The 11917-nt window shown below is 46.0% G+C and overlaps 1 protein-coding gene across 1 annotated transcript; it reads right to left on the bottom strand.

The window, feature by feature from the left end:
* Positions 1-4343: 4343 nt before the first annotated feature.
* On the bottom strand, positions 4344-11872 carry plk3 (polo-like kinase 3 (Drosophila)). Its single transcript, XM_040170976.2, has 15 exons — positions 11482-11872; positions 10414-10521; positions 10170-10286; positions 9729-9858; positions 9501-9588; positions 9013-9108; positions 8708-8906; positions 8415-8541; positions 8112-8227; positions 7669-7789; positions 7463-7546; positions 6845-7007; positions 6579-6708; positions 6267-6377; positions 4344-6158 (listed from the first exon to the last, which is right to left on the bottom strand). Exons 1-15 carry the CDS (start codon positions 11695-11697, stop codon positions 5964-5966), a joined length of 2001 nt encoding a protein of 666 aa, XP_040026910.1. The 5' UTR covers positions 11698-11872; the 3' UTR covers positions 4344-5963.
* Positions 11873-11917: the final 45 nt, after the last annotated feature.

Raw genomic sequence — 11917 nt, 5'->3', positions numbered from 1 at the left:
GGCCTGCCCACGCACACACACACAGAAAGTGACGGACAGCCACAGCTTCAGCTAACAGTTATGTTATCACAAGCAGCTCCCTCGTATCAGATATCAAAGGAGTAAATAGTTGCTTCCCATCTGTTACGACTTTTGTGCCGTGTTCCGGTGTGACTGTGCGCTCTGCACAGGTATTTGACATTTACAGATACCTGAGTGCTTCAGTGACTTTTTAAAAATGATTTTAAGCTAAGCTGTGAATGAACGCCTTTGAATAATTTGGTTTTAATTGACTTGAGGTGTTTTATAACAAAAGCCAGACCTAGAATTCTGCATTATGTGGTTATCAGTCGGGCAACCACACGGTTCAGCAAAGACTTTTAGTACTTTGATTCTGTGGTAACGGTGCAAATATCACATTGTAAAAATACTCAAATTTATAATGAGGGGCCCATTCATTTAAAAACTCATTGTTTGTATCGTTGAGGCGTAAATCTTGAAGGCACTTTCCACATAAAATGGAAGCTGAACCCTGATCTAGAGCGCTAGTCAAAATATTTACCTTGAAGAAAGCATAATTAAAGGGGCTGAGGATACTTTAGAAATGATTCTGGTAAAAAACACTAAAAGAAGGAATCAAAGGATGAATAAAAAAGGTTGTGGGGGACACTGTAAAAAAAAACTGGAATTATTTTTGTGCGAAGAGATGATCCCCCCCTGAGGGAAACATCCTTTTGTTAAAGATGTGAATGGGAAAGCCGTAAACACAACGGATACACGTGGGGAATGAATGTGTACATCTGAACAAGGCATTAGGACGCATCAGTTCTCAACGCAGAGTCGTGAGAAGGGAAACACGTGTAAGAAACCCTTGAAAAGCAAAAACCAACCCGCACACACTCACACGAGGCCGTGGCTTGAGGCCTTGGCTGGACTCCACGTGAGGAAAGAGTATAACAATGCCCTCACTCACACACACACATTCACACACACACTGGAGGGGGGGGGGAGCTCTTGAGGAAACAGAAGTTACTAAATTGTACCACATCAGTAAGACGTCTGGCAGAATCCTTCCTCTCCCTGTCCCCCTCATCTGTCTCCCTCCAGATGTTTGACTTCCTGATGCATTGGCTTTGGTTTTTAGAGCTGTTTCATGTTCTATTGGCGCAGCAGGAAATATTGAGTCTAATCATTAGCGAGGGTGAATAATGAGCCCAGCTGAAACAACAAAGAAAGACACCGCAGAAAAGCAAGAAAAATATGCTAAAGAGGAGTCGGTGAGACGCGTAGATCTGTACATATGATACGACTTGGACACCTGTTAAGATATCAAAATGACAATGAAATATGTAATAACAAAGTCTGAGAAAGGCTGTAGATCTGTTTGTTTTTTCTTAAAAGGGCCGAGGATTGAAACCTTAACCTTCTATTCATTGTGTCTCCGTGATCAGAACCTTTCTGTCAGAACAAGAGTAGGCGGCATTCCCCCTTCGTGCTTTTAATGGGAGCCAGAAGGAGTGTCGTAAGGGGAAACACACATATCCTGTCGGATGTGTGTGTGACGTGCAAGTGTGTGATGCACCTCTCAGCAGGCGGGAATGGGACATCAGCAGCAGGATCCCGCATGGAGGGTCCCTCATGGAAGATCCCTCACGGAGGATCCCTCATGGAGGATCCCTCATGGAGGATCCAGCATGGAGGATCCCTCATGGAGGATCCCTCACGGAGGATCCCTCATGGAGGATCCCTCATGGAGGATCCAGCATGGAGGATCCCTCATGGAGGATCCCTCATGGAGGATCCCTCATGGAAGATCCCTCATGGAGGATACCCGACGGCCAACACAAACACAGCCAGAAAAAGATGTGGCCACGGGTCAGTGGAACAGTCCTAGAAGAAAGAGAAGGATGTCCCCTCTTTCAACCTCCCCCTTTCCATGACGCCCACTTGGCTTTACCTCACACTCCCGTCTTCAAAGATTACACAGACCGCAGCAGTATTCAGGGTTGTTATTTTTCCAGTAAATGTGAGTACACTTCACAAAGTTGGCAATCCACACGGGACCATCATCCCAAACACTCTGTTTAAGGAACTTTAAAAAAGAAAACCAGTGTGGAAATGTCTGCCTCACAGACTCACCCATACTTTTGGAAGAATATTTTATACAAGTGAGTCATCAGGAAAACCAACACAATCCAGTGGAGAGTTTAGAGGATACTGGGGGGCTGGAAACAAACCCATGCGGATCTTTATCCATTCAAGGGAGAAAGACTTTGGAGCAGATTTATGAGACTAATCAGTGTAATGGCTTTTAAATCGAATTGAATTTATTTTTGTAACATGTTTTCAATACAGGGCATGAAACTTTGAGTTTTACGGCTGTGACCAATTTTTCATGTACCAGTTGGAAATAATGTGATTTCTGTGTTGTGTCCCTGAGTTGAAGGCTGGTTATGGAGAAGGCTGTTTGTCCACATTTAGTTCTACAAAGGGATATTCTCCCATTGCCATTCAGAAGGCCTTGACTGTCATCCAAACACAAGTAGGTTGTGACTCATTCGTATTAGCATAACTTTGGAAATTAAAATAATAACCAATGGATCAGACGAAGAAAATGAAAGCGGACTCATTATTATTATATGTTCTTGTCCCGATTTTACAGGAGTTACACACTTATCCTTCCGCAGGAAATCCTTTCAGACGTGGGAGTGGGCGGGTGACCTCACCAAGAGCTTCATACTTGTTCCCAGACATCTGTATCATCCACTATTCTACTCAAACAGAGCCATGGAGCGTCACCAGGCCCATCCGGACACGTCCCGTCCCAGTCTCGCTCTCATTGGCCCCAAGTCAAAGTGACCCAATTTAGACAAACAAATTTTGAAAGCTGAAGTGGAATCGATCAATCAGTTCGGATTGATGACCCATTCAAATGTGTTAATCGTGATTTTCCATATAATCTGATCAGACTAAAAGGGGGGGAAAAGGAAGAGCTGACAAAGCACATTGCTGAAGCGTGTTGGCACGCAGCCATCGAGGTACCGCAGGTACACCGGTGAGCAAATGACTTAACGCTGAAAGCATTTTACAGTATCTAAAGAGCTTATTGTAATTATTCACCATATTTCCAGGATACAGGCCATTCCAATAACAAATATCAGCTTTATTATTTTCAGTATCTTTTTGTTTAGACGTCGTACGCTGCTCAGTTCATATGTTTGCTTGATGCATAAAACACACTACTTTCTGCAAATGTGTGTGTTCTTCCTGGAAAAGGCGACAAATGTCAGAGCCGTCATAAAGAGAACACAGGATGTACCATTCACGGATTGTTAATCCTTAAAATTCTTGGACATGAAGACTTCTGCCTTGGCATCCGAAATTATCTCCATGTTGATACATTTTAAAGGTTGCTGAGAACCACAAACCAGGTTCTGAGAAACACGTAGTACAGTTAAAAAGGTGATAACAAGGCAGGCCAATGAACACGATCAGAATACAGCGAGCTTTCCCACGTGCATCTGCGTCCGCCGCCGTGAGCAGATAGTCAGTGACTTAAGAGATAACGGTTCATTTGTCTTTAAAACGGAAACTCGACCTCTTACATGGGCACAACTTGGTAGAACACACACACTTGTCGTTTTGCATCAGCTCACTTCAGTGGGTCAACGTTCTTGGATTGAAACATACTTTTGACAGATTCCAATATACACCTATGAGGCAAGAGGAGTGAGTAGAGGGAGGGGAACGTCTCGCATAACAATTAAAGATTCAAAATCAGATTTCGGCCTTCGACTCACAGCAAGAGCCATTTGTAATTGCGACGGATTCCTGTCACCATACGGCCGGCCATTACCTTCTGTATACACGGTAAAATGACCAAAAAACAACCAGTACCAAAGCTGCGTTTCCTGACGGGGATTATGGTTGGACAGCCCTTCAGAGGTCGGTTGGTTTTGAATTTTTGGAGATTCAAGGTATGCGAGTCAGCCCCAGACTGAAGCATGCAGAGAAGAAGAAGAAAAAGGCCCAAGTTTGCTCTGGTTAGTTGGCATCAACACCTCTGTCATTCTTGTGCTTCCTGCCATGTTGAGTTGACGCGGTCACATCAGATAAAAAGGTAAAGCTACTTGACAAGTCTGGGAACAACTCTGAATCTTCAGTAATGACAACTAGGGGCCGATCGCCAGCTGTAAACAGAAGAACGTGTCTAAAGGTGCTCAGAGAAACGGCCAATAGGACGACGCTTCTAGCACATCGGTCAGTGTCAGCTCCATTCAAATGACAAATACGGGAACATCAATCTGGGGAATTAAAACTATGGTAGAAATATTACACTGAGCAAGAATACGGCCAATACGGGGTTCATTTTAAATCAACTTTATTTTTGTCCCATTTCCCCCCCAAATATGTTACATACAAAAAGGTGATCGGAATTGAACATTTCCTCGAGTCAAGACCGTAACATTTTCACAATAAATAAAAAAACAAGTATAAATAAAATAAATAGGACAGTATGTGCCAAAAAATAAAGACTCTTTAGAATTGGCAGATGGCTTTCACAATGTTGGGTTTTTTGAAAACACATGTACGTAATACTTGCATTCCAGGTCACAGTTTTTAGGATACAACTCTGGGTCGAGAAAGCAATGTAAACCGATAAGGATTACAGTACAACAGATTACAATGTTCTTTTTTCCTAAGTAGATATTACTGGGATATATACTTATGATGCCAGTTGTTCTAAAAGCTTATACCAGGTAGTGAGAGTGTAGTGCTATTGGAACTACTTCTAAACTTTGCTCAAAGTACAAAAGTAAATCCCACCTCTAAAACGCATCTCTCTTATCTTTGTATCCAGCTTGACATTCACAAAGGGTTGTTATTGCACTATACAGACATCCCCAAGAAAGGCACTTTTACCCCCCTCCCTCCCTCTCCCACATTATCAAACCAACGGTTGTTTACCAGCATGTGTGGCGCACACACACACTCAACTACTGTATTGTGATTCTAAAATTAATTTTTAAAAATGAATGCCTTTTGGTATCTAGTTAAAAACTAATAAAATATAAGTGGTTGTAAAAGGTTTCACTTTCCAAATACAAAAAAAAAGAAGAAAAAAAAGAAAAAAGAAAATGTGCAATTGTGTTGCTCCCATAGCCCCTTTAGTATGCTGTGTACCACATAAGTGAAATTTGTTTCCAACTATAAAAAAAACAAAAACAAAGACACAGGGATGTTGGATCGGAAGAGGAGACAACCCTTTTTCCGAACCTTTAGCATCACCATCATCGAATAAGGCCAGGAATGTTACTTGTGCACGCCAGGTCAAGATCAGTGTGATCCTGTAGTTGACTGAATTCCTTATTGAATAAAATGAAAACCGATGTGTGCACCATAGTCCAGACAGGCCAGAATCCAACCGAGGGTAGGAGGTCTCTCCCAATCAAACTGCAGCACCTACCAAAGCATTCTGCTGCATAATCGGTTCCAATGGAAGCAAACGGCATGAATGGCCTTGCTGCTTTAACACTTACGGAGCCCCCCAAAAAAAAAAAATCCATCTTCAAGGTTGTAAGCGAATAAGGGTGTTTTAGTGTTTGGATACCTTTGAGAAACCATGCCCGGACTGCCAGCCATCGGGGAACCTGACCACTCCGGGGTCTATTGGCTGCTTTGAAAGATCCAGCAATGAAGCATTGGTTTTGAGTGAGTAAGGGGAAGTATTTGGGTGTTAATTTAGGCATCTGCCTGTGAGGGATCCATTTCAGGCCAGGTAGGAGTCTATTAGGCATCAATACAGTCGAGGCATAAACTGGACAGGCACAAAACCGCGCGGCAGATCCTCCAGCAGTCACGAGTCCACTCGTCCCAGCAACGCCATGACACATTTTAAAAAGCAACCAGTCAGACTGCCTGGAGGAGGTGTTGTACAATGTCAGATTGCGTGACGGCATCCTGGGAGGCACCGAGCTGCATCCTCACTCATCAGCATGGTGTTGGAGAAGCTGGACCACGTATCGCAGCCGGTGTCTCAGCTCAGAGGTGCAGCCCATCTCATTCAGCATGCTGAGGAGGTACGTGCACGAGACGCGCTCCCGGCTGATGTAGGTGAGTAAATAAGAGTCCGATGACTTGCACAGGATGATCTTTGTGTGGTCGGCGTAGAAGTTGACCTGGAAGGGATTAAAAACGGTATGAATGCAAGGAGCCTACAGTCCCAACACAGGGGTCACTTGAAATCTATTGTCTGGGATTAGAATTAATGAGGTTTTTCCCCAAACCTGTAATGTGCCGTTGTTGAAGAGCATGACCAGAGCATGGTCCGTCTTCACCCACTGGAGCAGCAGAGGAGGACACCCGGATACTTGATCCTCACAATGAAGATCTCCACCCTGAAGCGAACAGAAAATATTTAGTTTGGACCACAGGGTGTCTCATTAGACACCGTAGACCGCTTAGAATATCCAACAGCTGATTGAGTGTAGAGAGAAATTCCTCAAACAATTAAAAAAAATTCTGAGAAGTCATTTAGTATCCTTTTAGTCACAAAACACTGAAATCCTCAAGCTAATAACCAACCGCTTGGCTCATACCTCCATAAGGTTTTGCTCCATGTAGTTGGCCATGAGGTCCACAATCTGTTTCTGGCCACGAAGCTGCTCAGGTAGAGAGTTGGCAGCGAATGTGAAGTGTTTGTTGTTGGGAAAGCGGTAGTGGACGGTCCTGTTAAGATGGAGAGTGAAGTGTTAACATTTGATAGATAACAAGAAACATTAGCTTTTAATTAATGTCCCATCAAAACCAGCGAGTATCTTGGGAAAGAATAACCTTAAAGTGTTCAGTGGTTACGAGTACGTACTTGCGTTGATCACAGAGGCTCAGACGCGTGCCCTCATTGAAGAGCACGCCGATGCTTTGGTTCGAGAGCTGGTAGCCGAAACCATATTTATTCGAGTAGTCGACCCACTTGGTCACCCACAGGAAGGACTGGGGGCTGGACAAACAAGGCGGGTTTCTAGTGGCTGGAGAAAGATAAAGATGTTAGACAATAGAAGAATTTCCACAGCATACTAATATCTATCCAAAGTTAAGCTCCAAGAAAAAGTTTAGGTTTAAATTTTCAAAGTCTAAAAGTCAGCATTTCACAACCAAAAGAAAAAAAGGTATACATAATGTTACAAAAACTATAAGCTTAAAGGGGCTCTAAGCGACATGAGTCAGCAGGTTGAGGGGATGTGAGAACCTCGTGAGGCTCAGAAAAGATCTGCTGAATTAAACTTGAATGATCTGCCTCATGTGTAATTTATAGCAACAGGAAGTCAAGCATAGTTCATGTTGGAAGAAGCATCATTTGTTGGCGTACGGTTTCGATAGCGCTGCAGCCCAATGCCAGATGCAAAGATTTATTGTCATGCCGGGTCGACATTGAGCAGATTTTCCAAACTAGCATCGGGATTATTGTGCCACAAGGTCCTACCTGCAGGCATGTTGGCCAGGCAGCTGTTGAGGACTTTCAAGGCCGATTCAGACACCGCTGCAGGGGTCAGCACGTCCTCACATGCTGGAGAGAAAAAAATAAATAATAATGTACTTTTAAAATGTGGATTAGGAAAAAAAGCAAACCAAAATGCATTGAAACATGCACTTAGTATTGTGTGTGTGTGTGTGTGTGTGTGTTCCTACGTTCTGTGCTGCTGGCCGTTGTTCCCTTGAAGGAACGAGAGATTGACTTCCTGGATTCCTCCTCAGCAGGAGTTTGTTCCAGTGGCGCAGAGCCGACGACCGGGGCCATTGGAGGGGGCACCTGGGCAGCAGAAAAATAGAAATATATATAAAGATTACATTCATTCCATGGCAGAAAAGCAGACTGATTTCAATCAGAGAAGGACAACTATTACATATCTGGGTTGTCTGTTAATCAGCACATGCTCCTCAACTGCAACCTGGTTTCAATGAATTTCCCCATTGGGATTTTTTTAAACGGCAACCAGACTAGAATACCGGATAGTTTGTAGTAAGATCATGGGGGGATTTTGCAGAGAATGCATTGACCAATTTGTCTTCAAAGTAACCACAGCAGACATTTCTCATGCCAACGCAGGACGGAAAAGAGAAATAATTTGTACCTCGTTGGCTCCCACCGTCTTGTAGCTGATTTGCCGGTTGATGGAACATTTAACGATGCCCGACACAAGCTTGGAAATATCTTTGTCATCTTTTTCCTCGCATGGGATCTTCTCCACTGCAAACACAAGGTTTTCGCATTGTTGTCACAACAAATATTCCGTATGAACACCTACAGCGTCTTGGCGTAGACGGAAACATGACAACATTCCCAGATTGTCGCGTCGACGGAAAGGACCGTACACTACTCAGGGACGACTCAATAAACGATTGTATGAAGTCACTTGACGGCTGCGTCACATTACCTTTGGCTTTCTTCTTGCCAAAGAAGCTCTTTGCCATTTTAGTAAAGAATTTCTTTGCAGGGCTGGGGGGGTGGAGCTCCGGCACCATCACACAGCTGCTGGGTGGAAGCTTATCGGGGGTGAAACCCTGGGGAGGAGGAAGAAAAGCAGCATGAGAACAATGTAACAGAGACACATCCGGCAGCGACAACCGAGTGTCAAGCACCATCGTCCCAAAAAGAGAAGGGGGCATTACGTTTATACAGTGGATGAAAACTCAAAAAATCTCTAAATAAAACAGGACTTTTGCCTACTTTGGTGAAGAACTCGTGGTTGAGGATTTGATCCAGCGAAAGTCTGTCGCTGGGGTTTTTCTGCAGGATGCCGGAGATGAGTTTCTGTGCAGCGGGGGGCAGCGACGCCGGCAGGTTGTACCGGACGTCTTTTATACACTTGTAGGTCTCCTTCAGGTCGAGGGTCTCAAAAGGAGGGCTGCCGCACATCAGGGTGTACCTGAACGGGATACGGCAAGGTCAACTCAAGATAATCATTCACACTGAAAGAAATAAATACTAAAAAACTGTAAATAAATATATAAATAAAACAGAAAATGACTCACATGACGCATCCCAGGGACCAGACGTCGGACTCCGTGCCGTGGCCCTGCCTGTTGAGCACCTCGGGGGCCAAGTAGTTTGGAGTCCCGCAGATCGTTCTGAGAAAACCAAGCACAGGAGACGTTTACTGATTCGGAGCCTTCTGCTCTGCACATGCACACAAGGAAGTCGTGGTTGAGGGATTCTTTTTTTTTTTTTTTTTCTTCCATTCCACAGGAAGGCGTGAAACTGGTATTGAAACTCTGCTCTACATTCAACTGCCACTTGGAAACCAGTTTAGTTGGGTACTTAAAGGGAAAGATGTGGTTGGGGGAATGTTGCCGCTGACGTAATGGTGCAGATTGCGCAAATCTAGAAAAGGGGCTTCTGGATCTTCAGTTAAATCAACATTTACCCCCCCGCCAAACTTATATTTGGGAAGAAAATGACCCTCGTCAACCTTCTGCTGGAAAACAACAAAGTTCTATAACATCAACACAAACATACGCACTTTTTCCTCAGCTCGACCGTCTCCAGCTTGGCGGCGAGGCCAAAGTCTCCCAGCCGCAGCTCCATGTTCTCGTTGACAAAGAAGTTGCCTGAAAGGGGACAGAAACATTTCGCCCGGTCAGCATTCCGCAGCTAACATGTGCCGCCACCCTCCCCCCCCCCGAAAGTCACAGCAGATTCCTGGGATGCTTGTTGTGCGCGTACGCCATACATACATACATACACATACCCAGCTTGAGGTCTCGGTGCAGGATCCCTCTGCTGTGGATGTACTTGAGGCCGGATATGATGTGTCGGAGGTAATATCGCACTTCTGGCTCCGTGAGCGTGTGTCTCGCCTTCCAAATGTGCGCCAGCGACTGCAGGGAGGGGGGGGGGGAGAGAGAGCATCGGGTGAGCCGTCGACCCCGCATCCGTCAGGGGGATTACACAACGCCGCTGCACATCACAACCGCCAGTGGCACACACACACACAAGTTAGCTGCTTCTGTGATCGGGTGGGCGCCCCGGACCCTTCAATAGTCATGAGGGTACTGGCTTTGTGTAGTTCCTCCAGTGTGTGTGTGTGTGTGTTAGTCTCTGTTGTGCCACAGAGGAGCGTTATAAATACAGGTGCGTATGAGCAAACAGAAACCCGTACACTGTACAGTCTAAATTCCTGACGCCTCACCTTACGACTGCAGAGCTCGAGGAAGATGTAGATGTTCTCTTGGTCTTCGAAATGATGGGAGAATTTCACCACATGCTTGTGCGACAGGGTTTTGTGGAGCTCGATCTCGTTCGTGATCTGTTTTGCGATCAGACAAGGAGTCAGTTTGCGCACACACACACACACACACACACACACACATTTCAATGCAGGTTATCGCCCGGGCCTCTCTCCGCCAGACGGAAACAAGCTCCCAGTCACGTACCTTGTCCCGTTGGTGGGGCTTGGACACTCGGCTCTGTGGAATCACCTTCACGGCATACATCTTGTTGCTGGAGAGGTCCGTCATCTCGTAGCATCGAGCGAAGCCGCCCTGAGGGGAGACAGGAACGGCGGTCAGAAGGAGAAGCAGCAGGTTGAAAAACCTGCACCGGCCATAAATATACACCAGTCGGCCTCAATGGCATGTCTTTGATCAGAGGATCGATGGCTGCACTGCCATCAAATGATTTAGCCAATAAAAAAGGTTGGTGTGCAGGCAAAAGGTAATCAATTAGAGGGGGAATAGCAGAGCCGAGATGAAGTGTATTCAGATACATGGTTTCATAAATCAGGATGATAAATTGACAGGCGTCTTTGGTGGTTTCCAACCCCCCCCCACAGATCATCAAGTCGTAACATTGCGTCGATTTGAGCGCATTTAGAGGCAATCCAGACAAAAGAGATGCTTGAGGACATGCGGGGTTGAGGCAGACGCAGCAATCGTTAACCCTGGAACTGACTAAGAGACGTTTCCAGCTCTGCGGCAGCCATCGGAACAACAAACAACAACAACAAAAAAACAGAAAAGAAACTTGGCCGGCAGCCTGACGCAGCGTTATCGATGCCCGGCAACATGTTGATGCAGCCTGCGCGCTCACACGGCGCACATACATGTGCTGTCACGCAGCGTTACAGCGGCCATGGTGGAGGTGGATGAGCCAGGAAACACCACCGTGGATTAAAAAGCAGGTTTCTTTTGGAGAGCAGATGCGTCTTGGACTTTCAGAAAAAGGTGTTGCCAATCGTGTGTGCGCTCCGGAGAACGGGCACACCTTGCGCCTGATTCATTCAGGAATGACGCGCTCAGCGGGGGGGAGAGAGAGACAGAGAGAGGGAGAGAGAGAGAGAGATTGCTCACAGCCACCACGAGGTCACATTCCCGCATTTAGTATCACGGCAGATCACAGCCAGTAAAGCGCTCAACCGGCGTCTGGTTCACGTACACCGCAGACCTCGGATGACAGCACCCCGGAGGGCAGAGACAAGCGCCAAAACGTAAAAACGTCCGTACCTTTCCCAAAAGCTTCCCTTTACTGTAGCACCGTCCCGTTTTGGAGTCTGTCACCACCTGAGCCAGCTCCGCTTTGGGCTGTTCGGGTTTATTCCTGCCGGTTTTCACCGGGGCGGAGGACTGCTGGGGTCCGCGTTCCGGAGCAGGCTTAAATAAATCCGCATTCATGGCGTGGCACGAAAGGCGCTGCGCCGCGGTGAAACAACCGGTATCCATCGAACACGGCGCGGAGGACAATCAGCCCGACGTGAGTGTCTGAGAGAGTGTGCGCGTGTGCGTGGATTTAAATAGATAGAATTATCCTTTTTTTTTTTTTTTTGTCTTCGCGTATTCTCTCAGTTGGCTGGTCTAGTGCGTCCGACTCGTCCGACTCCGTCCATCTGCCGTGGCTGGGCTGTGCGGGCTTTATAGGCGAGCGGTGACGTCACGGGAGCGG

This window comes from Gasterosteus aculeatus, chromosome 3 (genome assembly GCF_964276395.1).
Source record: "Gasterosteus aculeatus chromosome 3, fGasAcu3.hap1.1, whole genome shotgun sequence".
Taxonomy (NCBI): domain Eukaryota; kingdom Metazoa; phylum Chordata; class Actinopteri; order Perciformes; family Gasterosteidae; genus Gasterosteus; species Gasterosteus aculeatus.
Note: the sequence above shows the minus strand (reverse complement) of the source record. Positions and strands in the feature narration are given on the sequence as shown.

Excerpts from the sequence above, each read along its gene's own strand:
- plk3 (XM_040170976.2), bottom strand. The coding sequence starts at position 11,697 with ATGGATACCGGTTGTTTCACCGCGGCGCAGCGCCTTTCGTGCCACGCC. Across the intron at positions 7,790-8,111 it reads AGACGGTGGGAGCCAACGAG|GTGCCCCCTCCAATGGCCCC; the intron begins GTACAAATTATT and ends TCTGCTGCCCAG. Across the intron at positions 6,709-6,844 it reads AGCCTCTGTGATCAACGCAA|GACCGTCCACTACCGCTTTC; the intron begins GTACGTACTCGT and ends CCATCTTAACAG.